Consider the following 21,093-nt stretch of genomic DNA (forward strand, 5'->3'; position numbering starts at 1 on the left):
AGACCGCCTAATTCTACCCAGAATTTGTATCCATGTAAAAAAATTGTACCTACTGATTTGTAGTGTGCAATAAAGAATATTTGTAGTATTGTATTGTACCTACTTACTATATTTTTTTCATGACCTTCAACAATCTGTTGTTGCATCATAAGGAGGAAGCGGACGAGATAAGTAGACTGATACTCATTCTATTACTCAGCTCATGTTTTTCGAAGAACTTTTGTTATCAATCTGAGGCATCTTTACAACTTTAGATCTATGAGTACCTACTCGAGATGAAAACCAAAGGCAGACGTTACGAGTAGTATTTGATTCTTCAATATCTTTCAAACGCTATAGCATATAGTTTAGGTAGGTACATAACAATTAGGGAAAATAATAATTAAAAACTTCTATAATTTCGATTTGTATCACAACCCAAAATTTAATGAAGATTTTAAAGTATGTTGCGACTCAACCAACAAGGGCAAACGCAAACCCTCCTGTCATTGGTACCCTTCGTTTATGTACCCAACAAAGTCAATTTATGATCTTTTTTTTTATGATTCAATTTAATTCATGTGGGGTGGTTGGTCCATAATAAAAAGAAACACACATTGTCACTGTAATTCAAGTGGTACCTACATCCTTTCGAATAAAGTACTTAAGTATAATATTATTACTTTGTGCCTGCAATCGGGTTCAACGGTGATGAACTAAAACGAGCAAATGTGTTCAAATACCTGGGAAATTTAATTACCGACAACCTTAAGGACCACATGGGCATTGAGAGGGAAAGAAGGGCGCTGGCAATAAGATATAACATGTGGGTTTGCACGTTGTAGTACCTAAGCAAGTCAAGGCGACGCTATTTAAAGCCTACTGTCAAGTTTTCTGTACGTTCAGTCACTGGATTAGCTTCACGCAGCGGTCTGTCAGCGTCCTTGGAGTACAGTATAACGACGGCTTTAAGCCACGTTTCCACCAAAGATGTATTGAGATGAAACAGCTGAGAGAAGCCAGGCGAGTTTAATGAAGTATTTCTATTGGTTCATGAAATCACATTCCTCGCAACAGATCCTCGCATATCCCTGGTGGAAACGGAGCTGCAGGATGCTGATGGGGCTGAACTGCCAGGGTCTAGCAGCGCATCGGGCATGTTTGCGCTGGCTAGAACGGATGATTTAATATGCCATCATGCGCAAAAAGACTGCCTCGATGCTCAGTAGTTTGTGGGCTAGTTCTAACACCATTCTGCAAACTGTAGCGGCGAGGACTCGACTTGCATACGCCAATTCGCCCAGGTGCTGACCAGCAGAAAATGATCATGTCATCATCACCTGATGGTCATGTACCTTTTTCAATGATTATTTTTAAATTTTAATTTTATACTGTAAACTAACATAGTTATTAAGTATTTTCGTGTTTACTAACTCTTGGACCATTTTGTTTTCTTAATTTGAATTAATAAATAAAAAATTACGGTTAAAACCCAGTTTAACAAAGGTTACGAATAATAAATATCCCGTAGCAGTGATCAAAAAACAGCAACGCTAGCGATCCCATAAGCGTTCCTTTTTTGTTGTTCATGCGCCTCGCGAAAAAAAACACATCGGCGTTTTTAAATTGGTCCTATGTTTGTTGAATTTTATGGCCTTTTGCCTGATAAAGGCAGTTAAAAATGCATCCTACGATCGTTCCGTGTCGTTACAGCGTACTCCACACATCACAGGCAGGGGGTTATTTACAAAACGTGATGGAGGTCAGGGTATTAACGTTCTCATTAACGGGTATAACCCCCCTTAATGTGCTCGTAACCGCGGCCAAAACGGCCAGAATGCCCAAAATTCACGTTTGTTATTATGTGTAACGCTGTGTAACGCTGTAACTGATATAGCGCGAGAACAAATGAAAACGCATTTATCAAAGTTTCTGCTGTAAATCCGAGCTGATAATTAATTGAAACTATAAAAGTGAAAGTAGAATCAACTGTGAAACGTTTAAAATTGATTTCAATATGTATCAGTAGGTATTCAGTATTTATTAATTTCAACACCTTTTACAAAAAAATATAAAAAATTATGCCCTGTTGGGGCGTAATAATTTTACAATGAATTACATTAATGAACTATCGGTACATAACATAATAATATGCTATGTTAACCACATGTAATTTTTAGGAAGTGGTGTACACTTATAATTTTGGTAAGGTATTTAAATAAACTATACTTTCATCTAGTTATAAATACATAAACTTAGAACTTATATATGCGGTATAGTGCAATGAGGTCATCTTTAATTACATACAATAATACGAGTACTATTCTCTCTTCTTAGTCGTTCACTCTTGACAGAGTGGTCGTGGTCATGCTTTGGTCGATCGATTCCTGTGCCACTGCTGCAGCGCTACTACGAAACTTGTAACTCGAAGTTCGTGTCGTGCGGTCCCTCCGACACTTATGCTATTTAATATGAGAGCAAGAGGGACGGTATGATACGAACTTCGAGTTTAGAGTTTCGTAGTAGCCCAGCTGCTGTCGCGACGCGTCGCCAACGACGACGACGAGCACTACGACGAGCACTATAACGACGAGTACTATACCTACCCATTATTTTTTTTCTCATTCTTCTAAATATTCATTTATACTTAATGTAGTAACACTTACCTCTTTTAATAGTTTTATATTTTTTTTCTTTTGTTTCCGATTTTATTTAGGTAGGTAATTTAGTATAATACTTTTACAACCTACCGTACCGTATCACTATCCTTTGCGATCATAAATATGACTCGTTTAAATTAATTCTACTAATCCTACTAATATTATAAAACGTGAAAGTTTGTGAGTGAGTGAGTATGTTTGTTACTTCTTCACGCTGAAACGGCTGGACGGATTTGGATGAAATTTGGCAAAAAGTTAGGTTATAACCTGGATTAAAACATAGGAAACTTTTTATCCCGATATTCATTAATTATGAAAATTAATTATGCGACATTAACTAGAGGCAGTACTGCTTAACGTTTGTGACGCTCGCGATCGTAATCAAATGACAGGTTTCGCATACAAAAACTGTCATTTGATTGCGATGGCGAACTTCAAAAACGTTAGGCAATACGGCCTTAGGTCGTCGCTCCGTCTTGTTGAAGGCATACCGTCCTAGGGATACACGGTGGATGCGGAAAGCACAAGACCGGCCTGAGTGGAGAGCCTTAGGGGAGGCATAAATATGTCCAGCAGTGGAGGTCTTTCGGCTGACATGATGATGATGATGAAAATTATTTATTAATTATTCCTTAAAGATCTTTGATGTTGTATTCGTTTTTTTTTCTTACTTTATAAAACATAATACTGAAATTGTAATTTTAAGTCAATTATTTTGATCTCAAAGAACCAACTTAAATTGAAATTGATATATGTTCCTAGTTACCACTAAACGAGTAAAGGTTTTTATTTTGGTAGTTTGTAGTAGTAAACAGCTTTTTTTATATATTTATTCGAGGCTTAAGTGCACCTGTGTGATTATGCCAGCCTCATTTAGATTCGATGGCCACATTAAACAAACACTTCTCCTGCGATGTCCAGATTATCTGTCTGCAAAGGAGTGCTTGATGAACCTGTAAATCCGTACCTAGGTACTGCATCTTCCGATACCGGACAACTCAAAATGATATTCACTGCATCATTGAGCAGGTCCATATCACTCAAATACCTCTCACGGTAGTAAATAGCTTAAATTAATAAATAAACAAACAAATTCATTAAAATCATGTATTTTTTTGATTACATATCTTGCTGTATCCAGCTAGATTCGGGCCAATCTAACAAAAATCCAGCTAGATTGAAAATGCTGCTGGATTGCAATCCCTATGGTATGTAGATAGCTGGACATCTGAAATAACGCATAGGCTACACTTTATCCCAATATTCCCACGGGATAGGGATAAAATCTCGAAAGAATAACCACTGGGCTTAGAGTCATGAAATTTGGTATGTAGATAGCTGGACATCTGGAATAACACAAGCTCCTTTTTATCCTGATATTCCCACGGGATAGGGATAAAATCTTGAAATACCAACCGCTGGGCTTAGAGTCATGAAATTTGTCATGTAGATAGCTGGACATCTGAAATAACACACAGGCTACTTTTTATCCCGATGTCCCACGGGATAGGGGTAAAATCTCGAAATAACAACCGCTGGGCTTAGAGTCATGAAATTTGGCATGGTTGTTATAAAATAACGTGAATGAAAACCACGATGTAATTTTAGGGAATTCCCACGAGAATTTAATAAAATCCCGAAATTTTAATTCAACTGCTATAAGTACCTATATCTAATGATTTACGCATGCTAAGCCGCGGGTAAACGCTAGTTTTAAATAAGCAGCCACTACCTCATTCAAGTTAACAACATTTAAAACATGGATAAAAAATAAAGCATTACAAATAAGCAAATAAACACTTGTCACTAGCAAAACAATCTTTGGTCACTTTAAGCCTTCAATTATACTGAAATTATGAACAATTGTGTAACAAAGTTCCGGTACCACATATACATATTTTAAAAATGATTCATCAAAATATGCTCAATAGTTATCTAGCTAATGCTGAATTATTCAGAAAGTCATAATCAAAGGTAAATAAACCAGGTAAGTACTGTACCAAAAAACGTAACAGATTTCCAATCAGGATATTAACTCAGATATCGTATCGATTCCACTAAATGGATAAGAACGATAAAAAAAACCGCTCAGTACAAGAAACATGTAAGCGGGCATAGAAAAGTTATACAAGTTAGGACTTTTTGATTTTGAGGCTCGGTTATGAAAATAAGTTAAGGATGATTGTACACTGATAACAGCTTTGCGATAATAGCCTAACATATTTAAGGCTAGCTATTGTTTTACTTTTCCCAGTTCACATTAACAGTGCTGCTAGGTAACCAACAACATGTACAAAATTGTTTCTTTTTTGGCTCTTGCCATTGCCTGTAAGTGCTTTAAGAGTTTTATTTTAAATTTAATTTCACGGGCGTCTTAAGTGATTCAATATAATCATAAAAATATTTTATTTTAGGCAGTGCAGTGCCCTTGGATGTCGACGAACAATCAAATAGGATCTCTGGTGGAGGCTATGCTGCCAATCTTCAATTCCCTTTCATGGTAAATTCAAGTTCACTTTCAAAGTAGCCTTTTACGATACTATCATAGTTTTACCCCCTTTTCCACCACTCATTGATACATTTTATGTGAGAGATGTCTGTGATGCCGACTCTGTTTGATTTGTCGGAATAAACAGAGATAGCGTCACATTTATTTGTCACATAAAATTTTGTCAATGGCTGGTGAAACAGGCTCTTAATAACAAAAAAGTTACTTGATTTTCTGAAACAAATAGGTATATTCACTATACATAAGTCACTGTAATTTTGTTTCAACTGCGCTTAATAAATTAGTGTGTCGTTACTACTAAATAATGTCACTAAAAGCATTCTACCTCTAAATACTAACAACTTCTTCAGGCCTCCTTGCAAAGGATTTTCAACAACCAGGCAGTGCCAACCAGAGGCCACAGATGTGGTGGTGCTCTCATCACCTTCCAGCATGTCTTGACAGCTGCTTCTTGTTTGTATGAGTGGAATGCTGATGGGTAAGACATTGTTATACATTAGCTAATACTGGCCGCCAGTAATTACTGATGTCGCCACTGATGGGCACAAGTCTTTTGCGTCCTTAAGCTATTCTCCTATTTAATCCCGTAAGATACAAAATATCTCACCAACCCAAAAGTATATTAAAGTTTGTCAATTGTGTTTTGTTTCTTTTCTTTTGTACAATAAAGAGTTTAGATACATATTACTAAAAGCTTATTCCGGATTTAATACAATAATATTTACTCGTACAATTTCCATAATTCATCCCAAAATGCACTAAAGTATTTCGATTAATCCGTCCTTAAAAATACTTTTACTAGAAGAAGAACACAGGATAGTTTTGTATTAAAAAGGACACCAAGTTTACTAAATACTAGCTATTGCCTGCGACTCCGTCCGCGTAGAATTCGTTTATTTATCCCCCCGCGGGAACTTGCAATTTATCCGTGATAAAAACTACCCTATGTCCTTCGCCGGGGCTCAAACTATCTGCATACCGAATTTCATCTAAATCAGTTTAGCGGCTTAGACGTGAACAAGCAGACATACTTACGAACTTTCATATTTATAATTATAATATTATTAGTGGGATTTTGTTTTGTGAGGCGATTAACTGTTTTAAGCGTGGCCTTCTCAATGGAGGATTCACAACAAAATTTAATATATTTATTCACAGGACCAGGTCTCCGATCAGCACAGCCAATTACAGGGTATTTGCTGGAGCGCATCAGCTTACTAACGACACGTCAGCTGATCGTGTCAGGACCATTCTCCAATATACCGAACACCCCGAGTACTTGGGAATTCCATCTTACCTCAATGATATTGGTGTTATTACTGTGAGTATTAATTATTTGCTACCTCTACCTAAGAACTATAAGCACTAACTAGCCAGTAGGTAGGAAAGTACTACACAGGTGAAGCAATTCAATGGTGTGTGTGAAGTTCCAAATCCGCACTGGGCACGCGTTAGAACTACGGCCCAAGCCACCTCATTCTGAGAGGAGGCCTGTGCCCTGCAGTGGGACGAATATATGCCGAAATGATGACGATGTTATTGCTGTGCCCTTACAGGGTTTAATTCAGTATTTTGTATTGTATCAAGGGAAATAAATGATTTCGAGTTTGAGTTAAGGATCGATCACAAAGTAAAGTTATAGTTTAATAGTTAGATTGTTCAACAAGGGACCATCTTGCTCGCTAATCCTGCCGTGAAGCAGCAGTGCTTGCACTGTTGTGTTCTCGTAGAGTAAGACAGATAATTTTGGCACGTGAAATTCCTCTTAGAACGCGTTGGACGCATGCAATACCCCTGGTTTGCACTGTTATGCGGTTGGATTGGATAACTATCAAGGTCCATCAATTTGATTAGATCAAAATAATTCGAATAAAAAGAAAAATAACAACAAGAGTTTAATAGACTTGATTTAATTTTAGTTAACCGTTAAGTATATTTAGGTTCTTCAAAATTGAAAACTATTTTTAAACTAATAATGGGACTATGCATAGTAAAATGAACAGATTCATATTCGTAATCATTAATAGAGTATTCCTCAAAAAAAGTGGCGCGTCATAAATTTGACAAGAAATCAGTTTTGACAAGAAATTATTAACACTAAGGATGAAATCATAAAACATAACTGCATAAAACATCCAAAATTTCTTGACGTCAGGAAATCGTCACGAAATCTTGTGAGGAAAAAATCGTTATTTTGTAACTACTCGTTCCCTTTCCCAACACAGTGGTCACACCGTGCCTTACCTGCTGCGAGTTAAACCCACGCGATGACCTTAGCTGCACTGTTGCCGGCTGGGGTGCTCTCAACAACAATCCCACTTCCTTGGTGAGTGATGATGCTTGATGTTTTTGTTTTGTTTTGAAGGTTTGCCTTTTTTAGAAGTAGGGCGTGTAAGTCTGAACAGTCGTAATAATTTTATTTACTTTTTTAGGCCAGTGTTGATTTGAAGTTTGCCGCAAAATACATTTACAATCAAGAAATGTGCACGAACGTGTACAACACCCAGCACGGAATGCCTAACATCCGCAACACCATGGTCTGCGCGGCTTCATATGACATCGTCTCCTCGGGTTGTGTGGTAAATGTCACTATGAATTACTTGAATCTTCAACTTATTGATTTTTCCTTTTTGTAAGCCTTTTAACCATCAGTATCTGTAAAGTTTTCAACTTAAGTAGAATGCATGTGAATCAAAAATTTAAATATATTTTTGCCTCTCAGATGTGTTTTAATCCTAAATCTATTATATGCAGAGCGATGAAGGTAACCCTCTCATCTGTGATGGCGTATTGACTGGTATCCTCGCACTGCATGGAAATTGCGCTGCATCATCATACCCTGAGATCTACACTCGTGTGAACAACTACACTTCTTTCATCAGAGGAGTTACTGGATCAGCAAACACCTTCACTCCTGGAGCTTCCATTTTCATCTTGCTCACTTTGACTCAAATGGCCTTTGCTAGTCTTTTGAGTTAAGTGTAATTAAGCGTTTAAGAGTGAAAGCCTTAGTAACGCACGCTTAGTAGGTACGCATGATAAAATCATCAGTTGTGTGCGTCGTGTGAAGCTTGCGCAATATTAAGATTTAAGTTTAGCAGTACTGAAATACTCTCTAATCCATGCTTAGATTTTGAATATTTCACATATTTTCTCAACAAACGAAGAGAAAATCAAATGAGTCGTCATGTCCTATTAAAGCTACGAGAATGGCGAAATGACGCATGACAATCAATTAATACAAGAACCTTGACTTTAGGAATCGGAATTAGTGAAATAAAGTAGATAACCGTTTATGGCATGTGATAAATAAGTAATAATTTTCGTGAAATATGTTATCTCGGCTGTCTATTTTTGTGATAGATAAAGTCATGAGTGTGATGTTGTTTTTGTTAAGTACGTTTTTAGCAGTCAAATTAAACTTGATTTGTGGGTAATTATTTGAGGTGTAAGAGAAATGTTACAGAAATAAAAACACACATTTTGATGTGGTCTGTTTTATTTTGAACATAAGGATATGTACCGATAAGATGCTTTATATTATAAGAGATCGATAAAGTTTATTTTGGTTAAAAAAAGGAAAAATCCAATTTTAACGGTAACGAAAATGAGCATCGAGACCACGAAAAAGAACATTTTGTTTATTTTAAAATCTTATAATTGTACTATTTGAATGAAAATCCGATCATAATGAGAAAACGAATAAGCATTATTTAATTAATCAGGTATCAACAGAAATAGACAATCGATATCTATATAAAAAAATTAAAACTTGACCACGAAAATGACGACTTCAAATTGTCATTTTTGTAACCTTTTAAATACTATCTAGAAATTACTTAATTAAAGTAAGATTATAACTTCAACTCACAAACCAAAACAGTTTTCAATACCTTCCCCCGTGCAGGTCTACGGTAAACCAGAACGAAATTATGTTACAACAAAAATGCTCCTCTAAATGACGAAGTTTTCTTTTAATATTTAGATATATACATTTCACACGTACATTCAGGGCAAAATAATTCTTGACCTCTCGCCAGTTAACAAAATTGGCGACGCACTGGTCATAATTCCTATAACCACACCTGGAGCAAATGTTGTTGACGGTCAACCATTCTTCGTTTAAATCAATTAAATCAATAACGGCATAAACGATTACACTGTAAAAAGCAGAAAATTCTATAAAAAGTGTTCTGTATTTTTTCTACTTGTAGGGAAAATCATCTTTTTCGTGGTCTTTAATCAGTTTCGTGGCCCATAGGACACGAAAATGATGACACGAAATTGAAAAGCTCTTACTTTCGCGGCTCTGCAGTAAATATCCTATAGATTTGAAGCAAATGAAATCAATATTGAATAACTTACTGCAAATGACACAGCACCAGTAAAACATTATATTTATTTACCCAATACTTACCAAGTCGCAACCGTAACGAAAATGACGCTCGATCTTTGACGCAAATCTAACTGAACCTTTATTACATTAATTATAGATAAATAATTATGACTTGCGATAAACATTATACGTTATATTGACGCAGTCTTATTTTCAAAGTTGCTTATAGTTAAAAAAGGATTTACAGGAGGTTTGACCTCTTTTTTTTGTTTAAAATATACTTAATAAGTGTGGCCACGAAAATGATGGTGTATTTTGGAACAACGGAAATGTAGAAAAAATAGTCTTATCAATGTCCTAATTTTTTTATGTTTGCATGCATGGTATATCATATTATGAACATTCAATCCATGTTTTAAACAGCAAGTTTTCTATACCTTGTATTTTTACAATACTACAAAGTAATCAGGGATAATCCGAACCTGACCACGTAACTGACTTTTGTGCAGAAAATTTAAGTTATTGTGGAAAAAAAGAATAAAATAGAATAAAATGTATTTACCGCAAGTTTCAGTGATAATATCCTAAGCAACTTAAAAACAATAAACGATATATTTCTAATTTTATAACTGAAAATTTGAGTCTGAACACTATTGAACCTCTCGAAATAATAACCCAGATTATCCTACCTTGTAATCCAAGTTATTTACCTACTCAAAAATAAAGATTTTATTACAATGTTTTGCCTAACATTTTAAATTAACTACCTAATTGATAAATGAAAAGAGTTTTTTCACTTCTCATGCTCGTAAAGTTCGTGTTTATGCTGAATCTAAGCGACATAAAATGACTTTCATGCTATAGTGCATAAAGTAAATTCACCTCTAAGGCAGGTAATCAGGTGTCAGCAGCCACAAACATAAAAAGTTTTTACATAATTTTTTTCAATCATTTTCATTTTCATAAAAATAAATCAATACAACTATAAAACTATATATAGTAAGTGAACAATTGTTTCCTGTTGCTATTTCATTTCCGCAATCGAAGTGAAAAGCAGAGAGTAAAACTCGTGCATTAAACCCATTTTCCCCTCGACGTGTCTATCCACTATGGGTGGCTATATATATATTTTTTTTATTCGACTAGATGGCAAACGAGCAAGTGGGTTTCCTGATGGTAAGAGATCACCACCGCCCATAGACACCTGCAACACCAGGGGCACCAGGGGGGGGGGTTGCAGATGCGTTGCCAACCTAGAGGTCTAAGATGGGATACCTCAAGTGCCAGTAATTTCACCGTTGTCTTACACTCGACGCCGAAACACCAACAGTGCAAGCACTGCTGCTTCACGGCAGGATTAGCGAGCAAGATGGTGGTAGCAATGCGCGCTAGTGTAGCGTGAGATCTCCGAAATGTCAAATCTCATAATTTTAATTAAACTTCTCTAAAATTCAAAGTTCGTATCATACGTGCCGGTCTATCCATTCTAGAGCTACGATCGCACAGATAGACAGACATTGGCGTCAAACTTATGACACCCCTCTTTTCCGTCGAGAATTAAAAATGTAGGTAACCGGCGGGAATCGAGTTGTTAAGACGCCACGCCTTTGGTACAGAAAGTCTTAGCTCGCAGCGTAGGTACCTACAACAGTAAAGTTCAGTTAGCTGTTGCGGCAGTGAATATTAATTTAGCTCCCGAGTTAGCGCTTCAGCGTAAGTAATCATTGGACGTGTCCGTTCACAAAGACTTATCTTCGTGAACCGATTGTTTGACATGCAAATGAAACGACAATAGAATACCTCAGGCATACTTATTCATTTTTGGGCAACAATAAATGCGAAAGTTTGTGTGTTTGTTTTGCTCTTATGCTAAAACAGCTGGACAAGTTTGGATTCAATTAGGTATGGGGATAGCTGGATCGGATTAATATATGTCCCTATGTCGTAAGATTTAAGCGCTAAGTCTTTACCTAATACTCTTTATTTCGTAGGGGCGTTCTTCGTACAACGTGACAACAACAACAACAACGTGAATAAAGACCTCGCTGCATAAACTAATCTGCTAATGTTCAATCATTCGGAACTCATAACAAAAGATTGGTTTTCTTTTTCATTCTCATTTGAATCTTCAGGAAAACAAGAAACCGACGAGTTTCGAGCGCCGTTAAAATTATGGTTGTACAGTCGTCATCAGATATTTCGGAGCGGCCAGTGATCAAAAATATCGAAACATGAACTCTAAAACCATAATAATAGTGCATGTTCCGACATTTTTGACCACCTTGGCCGCTCCAAAATATCTGGTGGCGACTGTACTGTACATATTAAGAATCTTCACGGAAATTTAGTAGAATCCCGGAATTTCAATTCTAGGTGTACCGCGAATAATATCACGAACACAGAGTACTTTATACATATACTGAAATGCCATCTGTAATGCGGGGTACGAACTAAACTCTCCGATTCGTTTTCTATAGAAGTTATGATTGTTCGAAATGAAAAGCCCGTGATCACGAACAGCAACTGCCACAGGAGGCCACAGGTAAACACTGGATTTACTGTCATTAGACTGTCAGTCAGTACAAATAGAAAATCGGGGTGACACTCTTTCTCGGCCCGGATAACACCGACATGGAAATACCGGCCGTTTTTTTTGAGTACACGCCCATAGAAATGACAGGAGCTTCTATGGGCATGTACACGAAAAACAGGGTCGGTATTTCCATCCCGGTATTATCCGGGCCGGGAAAGAGTGTCACCCGAAAATCGTCCACATGAATTTGAATTCGGATCTTAAGGTGCCCCACATGCAGTCGCTCGTCGCTCGATTGCAGCGATAAATCTGGTCACATAGCCCCATTTTGAAGGTGATTTTGAATTTCCCGCGACTCAAAAAAGTAGCGTCAAGTCGCCGCGTCGAGCAGCAGCGACAAGACGGCTTCTTGCAGGATTGATCTTGGCCTTGGAAGCTGATTTCTTAATCTCATTTAGTAGGTCGTGGCAGTGGTACAAATAAAAGAAATTGGAGTGAATAAAAGAAAAATAACAGTGTTTTGCCGAAATTGATTTCATGTGGCCGCGGCCTCAGATTCGGATCAAAGTTAATACCGTCAAAAAGAGCAATTATTATTTTCTTTGTAAATTAATTAAGCTGGAATAGAAGCCTGTATTACAAATACGGTATTTGACAAATCCTGATTTTGCCATATCTTAATATTATTATGAAAATATAGATATATAGATAGTGTTTAGCGAAGAGAAATTTTAATCGTTGAAAATTGGATTTAGTGATTTTTTGAAAAATCTATATATACCTGTCTCTTTCTCAAACGCTTTTCTCTATGCAGCAAGTAAGGCGGTACTGGCATGTGACGTCACTTGCCAATATGTCTTTCTCTGTCTAATCTTGAATTTCAAACCTTTATAACTTTGTTATTTGTAAAGGTAGCTTAAAATCGTTTTTCTATTCGATAACAGGCATTGTGTGGTTTTAATTTATAAAACATATACAAAATAGTCAAATACCGCATTAATAGCAAAATTAAATTCGCAGTAAGTGACGAAAATATACGTTGGCTCAAAACGAATGATTTCTGGTGGAATATTTTACAAATAGGTAGTATTTTTTCTGAGTCTACGTAAAACAAATGCTCATTAATGCTTACAGTGATATCAAAGTGACAATTTACCATGGGACAAGGTTTAATTTTGGCGGTATTCAAGACGAACAGTTTTCTTTGTTGATGTAGGTTTCAAATTGGTATTTTTCTGCTTATGCGTATAATTTTGAGTAGGTGGCGAAGCGTCCATAGAATCCCATTCCCACCGGCTTGCCCAATATTGAAAAAATACGACAACATGACGCAAATTATTTATGAATGATGTGGGCTCTTTACTTCGGCTTTACCACGTAAATATCTGACGCTACACTACTGGTAGGTATATAGTTTCTATTTATACTCAATGACAGTGAATCAAAGACTGACAAAAAATAAAACACTGTCTAATATTTCCTGTAAATACCATGTAATAGAAAAATATCACAGATTTATTTTCACATTATTTGTAGATACATGGTAATTGATTTCATAGTATGGAAATAACCATCGAAAACTAAATACACAGTAACCGCCTTAAACTTAATTCTGTGAAAGAAAATGTTTGTAACAAAATTTGTTGATCGCTAAATGCGCCCTCTGTAGACAACCTACGAAAGCAACGAAACTTACGAGGTCGAGGCTTTACACAATACGATTTATGTAGGTAGATAGATATCTGTTGAAATTTGAGAACATTTTCATATCAAAATACCGAATTTTTACACATTTCCCGCCGTCTCTATACCTACGCTTATATTTTTTAACTAAAGGGGCTCCTAGACGGGCCATATTTTCACTGCAATTTGTGGCCGGCAACTATTGGTGTCCCTCTCCTCTCTTACTCACATGTTAGACAGGGACACCAATAGTTGCCGGCCACATATTACAGTGAAAATACGGCCCGTCTAGGAGCCTCTTAAGCGACGGATTTAAATGCGGTGTCCGCTATCAATTTTATTAGATACTTTTTCACAGACATATATAAAATGATACAATATACATATAGCGACGCGCTCGCGGGTATAGTTTTGAGAAATGGAGTTGAAAATTGTGAAGTGCCTTTTTGAAAATATTACCCGTGAGCGCGTCGCTAGTAAATTTATAGTTTAAAACAGAATTAGACCACGGGAAGTGATGTTCCTTAAAAACATTTAGACCTTTAACGAATTATAGTATTCAAGATGCATTTAATTTGTAGTCACACGTCACCCGTTACTGGACTACAGAACGAATGAGAGCATTAGAAAGTATTGAGAGCTAAAGTTCTTAAAAGTCTTAAAAGCTCGAGGTGTTTTTCTTGCTAAAAGCCATTATTTATTTTCCCAGGGCAATTGGCAACAAAGTTTATTTATTGTGCAAAAAATGGGTCATTGCAGAGACTTTAGTTCGAAAAGGATTAAATTTTACACAATCTACAAGATACAGCGTGCCTCGAACCATGTGGTTTTAAATGGAGTTCAAATCTACTTTTTATTGATCCTCAAAGTTTAATAGTTTAAAGTAGTAGGACATGGCGGGCAGTCGAAACTAATAAAAGCGTGTTAAAAATGTAAAACAAGCAAACAGTTAATCTTTGGAAGGAACAGAACGGTAAACTTAACAATAACGATTATTACTTTATCAATATAAATGGATGGAAGTTTTAGGATTTCAGTTTTGCTAGTTGCGCCATGATGTCTTTGTCAGCTGTCGTTGTTGATTCCCGAGCCTGTTGCCAGCCACAGACGGGGCATGCGCCATCTAAAAAAAAAACAAGCTTTTTAGTTGACTGTACTGGCATTGTCACCCAACATACTCGTTCATAATGTATATGTCGGCGGCCGATCGTAAAATCCGCCAGATCACGAAATTCCTAGGCATATCGTGAAACGCCGCCATTTCATGATATGCCTAAACGTTGGCCAGGCATATCACGATGTGCCTGAGAAATAATACGGCAGATCGATTAGAGCAACGCATTCGTCGATATTCCTAGCTCTATACCGGGCACATCGTAAAATAGTTTCTTTTTTGGCCACTGGTGGCGCTGCGTATGCAATGGCGGCCGCGACCAGCTGACCGGTCGTATTTGTTTAGCGCGTGAAAAATGTCGGCGTCGCAACAAAATGATCTTTAAACCGAAACTAGTGATTGAATTCAAAATAGAAGTGCAAAAGAAGCTTTTGAACATCAGCTCCGTTCTTTTTATGTGAATCAAACGTATTCTGTGCACAATGTGAAAAAACCATGGACGTCTGCCCGTATTTTAGAGGTTAGTATTTTGTTGATAAATAAAGTATTCACTAGTTGTTACTTATTTATATAGAAAAATTTAGGTACGACGAGCGAAGCGAGGAGTGGTTAGTTTTAATTGTGATCACGACGCACGAGCCGAGCGAGCGAAGCGAGCGTGCCGCGGCAGCGGCCGGCGAAGTGCCAGAACCGATTTGGCGGCGTTTCATGATATGCCTAGGAATTTCATGATCTGCCTAAACTGGCCAAATCATGAAATGGCGGCGCTTCATGATATGCCTAGGAATTTCATGATCTGCCTAAACGTCACTAGGCAAATCGTTAAACGGTGAGATTTGAACGATATGGCGGATGTCCCTTAGCCATTTCATGAATTGGCGGCATTTCACGATATGCCTAGGAATTTCGTGATCTGGCGGATTTTACGATCGGCCGCCGACATATACATAACATATGCCAAATCCCATCATCATCATCATCTCAGCCTATATGCATTCCACTGCTGGGCACAGGTCTCCTCTCAGTATAGAAGAGCTGCGGATTGGGAACTTCACACACACCATTGTTTTCCTTTACTGTAGAGCTTGTGGTAAATTGCAAATGCAATTTCGCACATGAATTTCGATAAACTCAGAGGTGCAAGCCAGGTGCCAGGTTTGAACCCACAATCTTCTACTTGAATGGCCATAGGTCAAACCACTAGGCTCATCAAAATCCCTTCCGGTGCATTAGAACCTAAGCTCAAATTACCCTATTGTAAAAACGATGAAATGTGATTCTGAAGAGCTGCAAACACGACGAAATGCGAAACAGATGCATTGAGAACAAGATGAATAGCGAATCTGAAGTACGGCGAACATGACGAAATGCGAAACAGATGCATTGTGAACAAGATGAATAGCGAATCTGAAGTACGGCGAACATGACGAAATGCGAAACAGATGAACGTCGCACAACCACTACACTACACACCACTACACAGACACATTTAGGGTATTTTGGGATTAGCGTGTTTTGAGACTATTGTATTTGAGAATGGTGTAGACAAGACATTCTGGGAATAGTTCGTTTTGAGCTTCAGCTTTTATGACAGTAGGTGATCTCGGTATTGAGTACATAATCAAGATAAGTTCGTTTTGGTTTTAAGGTTTTAGAGTTTTTGGGACTGTGGTATTTAGACATTACATTATTTTGAATTTATATTTATATGGTAATGTATTTTTGACATAAGGTTGTACTGTGCAATAGGGTAATTTGAGCTTAAGTTCTAATGCACCGGAAGGAAACAAAAATGTATGTCAAGATAATCCCTAGTTGAATGGTAGAAATGAGATAACATATTAACCTTGAAGAAACCATCCAACAAATACTTCTTTGGTTGAAAAATAAAGAATATACGGTAGTTTTACTTTCTACAAAGTAGTTGAGCAACTGTACCGAGTAGCCAAAACATGAATACCTGCATCAGTAAAATAATTTCTTTCAATACTAAATTTGACATCTGCCATTAAAAAAAAAATATTATCAGAATCTCGGAAAGGGTTCCAACGATTTCGATGAAATTTAGTATGTGGGGGTTTTCGGGGAGGCAAATCGATCTAGCTTGGTCTTATTTCTGGGGAAAAGCTTGTTACCGAGTTTTAGCCCGAGTGAAGCTTTTTTTTATCCAGGATACTACTCAATTTCATGGTTAAACTGTCTGTCGCAGAACGTAACCATTTTCAACAGAGTTTGGTTTGTTTAGTTTCCATCTGATTTCAACATGGATTACAAACTTTAGTATTTAAATAACATACCTTTCCGCTGATTTCGATGCCTATCTCATCAAGGACCTTGTTGACAATGCCCTCAGTCTCTTCTTCGTCTCCCGATTCGTCCATTATATCATCGAGTGTGTCTGAAACTGAAGACGAAATAGTTGAATTAAACGATATTAGTAGACAATGCTAGTAAATTGATTTTCACTTTACTATTTGTGTGAGTTGCAGCATATGTGTGAGTTGCATATCTAACTCTGATTTTAGGTTAGTTCTAAAGGACAAAGGTCACCAATAAACGTTATGAGTCACTATCAGTTCTGGTATCTCTGTTCTGTGGTATTGTTTGCGTTCCCTTTAGAACTAACCTAAAATCAGACTAACATAAAATTAGACATATAATTTGTCGTATATAATTAAGAGACCCCCTCCCACACTGGCGTCATTCGAGCATCGACGCGACGCCAGCACTGGCCGGCTGCCGAACGACGGGCTTACGCAGCGGGTTACCGCAGCGCCAGCGCAACATTTTTTTTTCGAACATCGCGCGACCCGACGCCTGCGCTGCGTAAGCCCGGCGTTCGTTAGCCATCCAGCGCTGGCGTCGCCGTCACGTCGTCGACGTCACGACGAAAGTCGCTACTGTGGGGGACCTATAAACGTCATTGAAACTAAATACTGTAAGCCAGAGGTAAACTTGTTAATATCAGAATTAGCATCAGCACAAAGCAGTTTGCAGGTGTTAGGACCTTGTGCAAGGTCCGCCCGGATTGCTACCACTATCTTCCTCGCTAATCCTGCAGTGAAGCAGCAGTGCTTGCACTGTTGTGTTTCGGCGTGGAGAGTAAGACAGCCGGTGAAATTACTGGCACCTGAGGTATCTCATCTTAGGCCTCTAGCTTGGCAACGCGTCTGCAATACCCCTGGTGTTGCAGATGTTTATGAGCGGTGGCCTTACCATCAGGAGACCCACTTGCTCGTTTTAAATCCAGTTGAATAAAAAAAAAATGTGAAGCAATATTTTTTAACCTATTTAAAAAGGTGCCTATCAAATTTTTATACTTGTATCTGTGACACATTCCCATCTAAAGTATGTAAATGTAATTTAAAAAATAGCTTACTCATTTCATCAGTCATATCAAGCTTGGCGTTTGCTTGTTTGAAAGCATCCATGTCCTTGGCGATCTGGTGTGGATTCATCACTTTGTTCATGTTGCCCATGGTCTTAGCTGTAGTGCCCATAGCACCCGCTATGGCTATGTTGGCGCCCATGGCTTTGTTTGACATTTGAACACTGGAAATCTGAGAAAAATGCAGATTTTGATGACAACATGTTATTATTAGAATACAACAGTACATTATTACGACATGTTTTTTTGATTTCCATTAACTGTGAGGTAAATTGAAGTCAATTTCTTCAAGATACTAGTGGCCTAATAGCTGGTTAAAAATAATCAATAATTAAACTAAATAATTATGTGCAGTAAAACAGTGTAAGGGTTTTGTAATTTGTTATGCTTTTATAGCTAAAAGGTCTATTCATATTTAGCAAAAGAAAGTTTGTTGTTGTTTATTTTGGAGGACAATTTTGCCAGTGTCTAGTAGGTTTTGCCGTTGTATGGTAAAAAATTCTAGAAAACTAAATAGCGTCTGTGAAATCGCCAATTCGATTATTAATAGGTATTTTTTCATATATTGATTTTATCAATTAAATGCCAAAATTTATATATCAAAAAAATGCATTAACAGAATTGGCAATCTTACCGACCGAGGATATAAGAGGTAATGGTGGATGAAAGATGACAGTGCAAATCCCCAAAAAGAAGGTTACAAAAGTATGTTATTTTGATGTCTCTCATTGTGTCATGTCAATGTCACTCACCAAGTTTGTGAATTAAACAATTTAATCTTTAACTATTCAAATTTCTATTTCTATTGATCTTTAAAAATACTGAACTTACAGTCATCACCATATCAGACAGATAAACGAAAAAAAGAAAGAAGGAATCATTTATTTGTAACAAAGTACAAAGTAACAAAATGCAATTAAAATTTAAGGAAGTTGTAAGGAAATACACACACAACAAAATAACACACAAACACAATAAATAGACAGATGGACAACATAATAATCCTTGAGGGTTCCTGCTCTTTACACACAACACATACAACACACACATAAGGACAAAACACACAAAACAATATAAACACATTATCATAAACATGAGATTTTATAAAATTAAATTTATTATTGTTACCTTGCTATTAGCAGCATAAATCCTTGTTTTTTGCTTCCTTAACTGCACCAACTGTTTTGCTAATATTTTACAACCTTCATTGTTGCCTTGACTTGCCATTTTTTTATCTCCATTTCCTAATAAATAAAGCAACAAGTATTAATGGTTATTGAGGCACAAATGGTTATAATCATATACACAACTTTACAGATTTTATGGAAACTAGAACTCTTTGTAGAAAGTATTTACAAATTAAACTTTTTTTAATTGTAAATTGAAGTCACTACTAGGGTGTGGATACAAGTGAAGATCAAATTCTCATGCAATGTAAACATTGATGTCTCATTACAACTTCTTTATCTTCAAGGGACTGTCCGACATCTTAGATAGATAGGTATATACGACGCCTATAGCTTTTCATTTTCGCCTCTTTATAATCATGATAAATAGATTGGATTAAGATGATGAAACCATAGGTACAAATGCATAACAGACCAGTTTCTTTTTCTTCTCTCTCAAGAGCTGCCTTATCTCTATCCAGTTCTCGGCCAGCTTTTCGTAGCTCACGGTCATTTTGTCTTTGCTGTTCTGCAATTAAGAAAATGACTCAATTACACAAAAAATGTTTATTAAACATTGAATTTCATTCCTTAATATTTTGATGAAAATAAAGAAAAACTTACCTTTGACGGTTGGTGCCTTCTTAAAGAAGTTCATGGTGTTTATTGGTTTACTTTTTAATCTTTTTTGGACATAAAGGTAGGTATTTTAATGCAAATAACTGAATTCACTAAAGATGACTAATGTGTAGTGTAGTGAACTCGGTAGGACTGTCAAAAAAACTCATGAAGAAATGAAATGTCAATGTCAAAATTGACATTGCAAACAGTTTTAAATGTATTACCAGTCTACGGTTTTAGAACTATTCTGCCTCTGGTGTACGCAGTAGATTTTATGGTGTTAGGATAACATAGTGAAACAGCTTCTCAGGACGAAGACTACTAAATTCATAGTTTTTGAATCATTTTTTTAGTGGTATGAGACTCTGGCTATGCGTAGCTAGGAAACGCCAACAGAACGTTGTAGACCTCTATACGGGAACCATTGCGGGACCAATACTACCACTACTCACTACCTACCTAGACTCTGGCCAGCGATAGCTGTCCATGACAACAGCGGCAAATTAAAAAAAAATTAGGCTGACAACACTGCTGTACACTGATTAAACGATGTTGATACTTGGATATTATTTATATTTTCCAAATATTAAATTATACCTGGGACTTCAAGCTGCATCAAAATTCATATAGTAGGTAATGTGTGAAAGTTAATGACGCACTGTAGGAGTAGGAGTCCCTTGGTAAATTTTATGACCTTTGTCAGTGCCCATTTACGTACAGTTCAGACGCATCAATTTTTGGACCATTTTGAACAGATTGGCATTGAATATACCTACTCGTATCTTCTAACATTTAATTTTAATATATCTTATAAAATGTTGCATTTTGAGGATGGTAGGAGATTGAATTAGACAAAAAATATATTTTACCTGTCCGCGTGTGTTACTATAACTTTGGGAAGTATTTATTTAGGATACCTATTCTGCCAATCATAGCACATAGAACTTCTACGGTTTACTGAAAATAACTATTTAATACATTGCTATAATATAAACAAATTTATTTTTGTTCTTCCATCCATCCATCCATCCACCCTTCACCCTACGCGTACTTCCTACCCTGCCAACACAAAAGGGACTAATTCTTTATAGGGAACTCTTAACA

General features: G+C 36.8%; 3 protein-coding genes across 3 annotated transcripts in view; 2 read left to right on the plus strand and 1 right to left on the minus strand.

Moving 5' to 3' along the window:
* The first annotated feature begins 4,858 nt into the window (after window positions 1–4,858).
* Window positions 4,859–21,093, plus strand: part of LOC141427402 (trypsin alpha-like) — a 32,249-nt gene continuing 16,014 nt past the window's right edge. The window contains exons 1-4 of the mRNA XM_074086769.1: window positions 4,859–4,967; window positions 5,054–5,139; window positions 5,499–5,626; window positions 6,307–6,469. Of these exons, the coding sequence (XP_073942870.1) occupies window positions 4,928–4,967; window positions 5,054–5,139; window positions 5,499–5,626; window positions 6,307–6,469 (417 nt within the window). The 5' untranslated portion in view covers window positions 4,859–4,927. The remainder of the gene's footprint in view (window positions 4,968–5,053; window positions 5,140–5,498; window positions 5,627–6,306; window positions 6,470–21,093) is intronic.
* On the plus strand, window positions 7,132–8,142 carry LOC141427129 (renal glandular kallikrein-like). The gene is made up of 4 exons (XM_074086366.1): window positions 7,132–7,138; window positions 7,374–7,474; window positions 7,581–7,727; window positions 7,903–8,142. The coding sequence occupies exons 1-4, from the start codon at window positions 7,132–7,134 to the stop codon at window positions 8,125–8,127; spliced, it is 480 nt and encodes a 159-aa protein (XP_073942467.1). The 3' UTR covers window positions 8,128–8,142.
* LOC141427130 (charged multivesicular body protein 2b-like) lies at window positions 14,726–20,160 on the minus strand. The gene is given in 7 exon segments (XM_074086367.1): window positions 14,726–14,784; window positions 14,787–14,823; window positions 17,112–17,218; window positions 18,194–18,374; window positions 19,331–19,446; window positions 19,805–19,897; window positions 19,993–20,160. Coding segments are annotated over 7 exon segments (627 nt in total). The 5' UTR covers window positions 20,027–20,160.

The sequence above is a fragment of the Choristoneura fumiferana genome, chromosome 4 (genome assembly GCF_025370935.1).
Source record: "Choristoneura fumiferana chromosome 4, NRCan_CFum_1, whole genome shotgun sequence".
Taxonomy (NCBI): Eukaryota; Metazoa; Arthropoda; class Insecta; order Lepidoptera; family Tortricidae; genus Choristoneura; species Choristoneura fumiferana.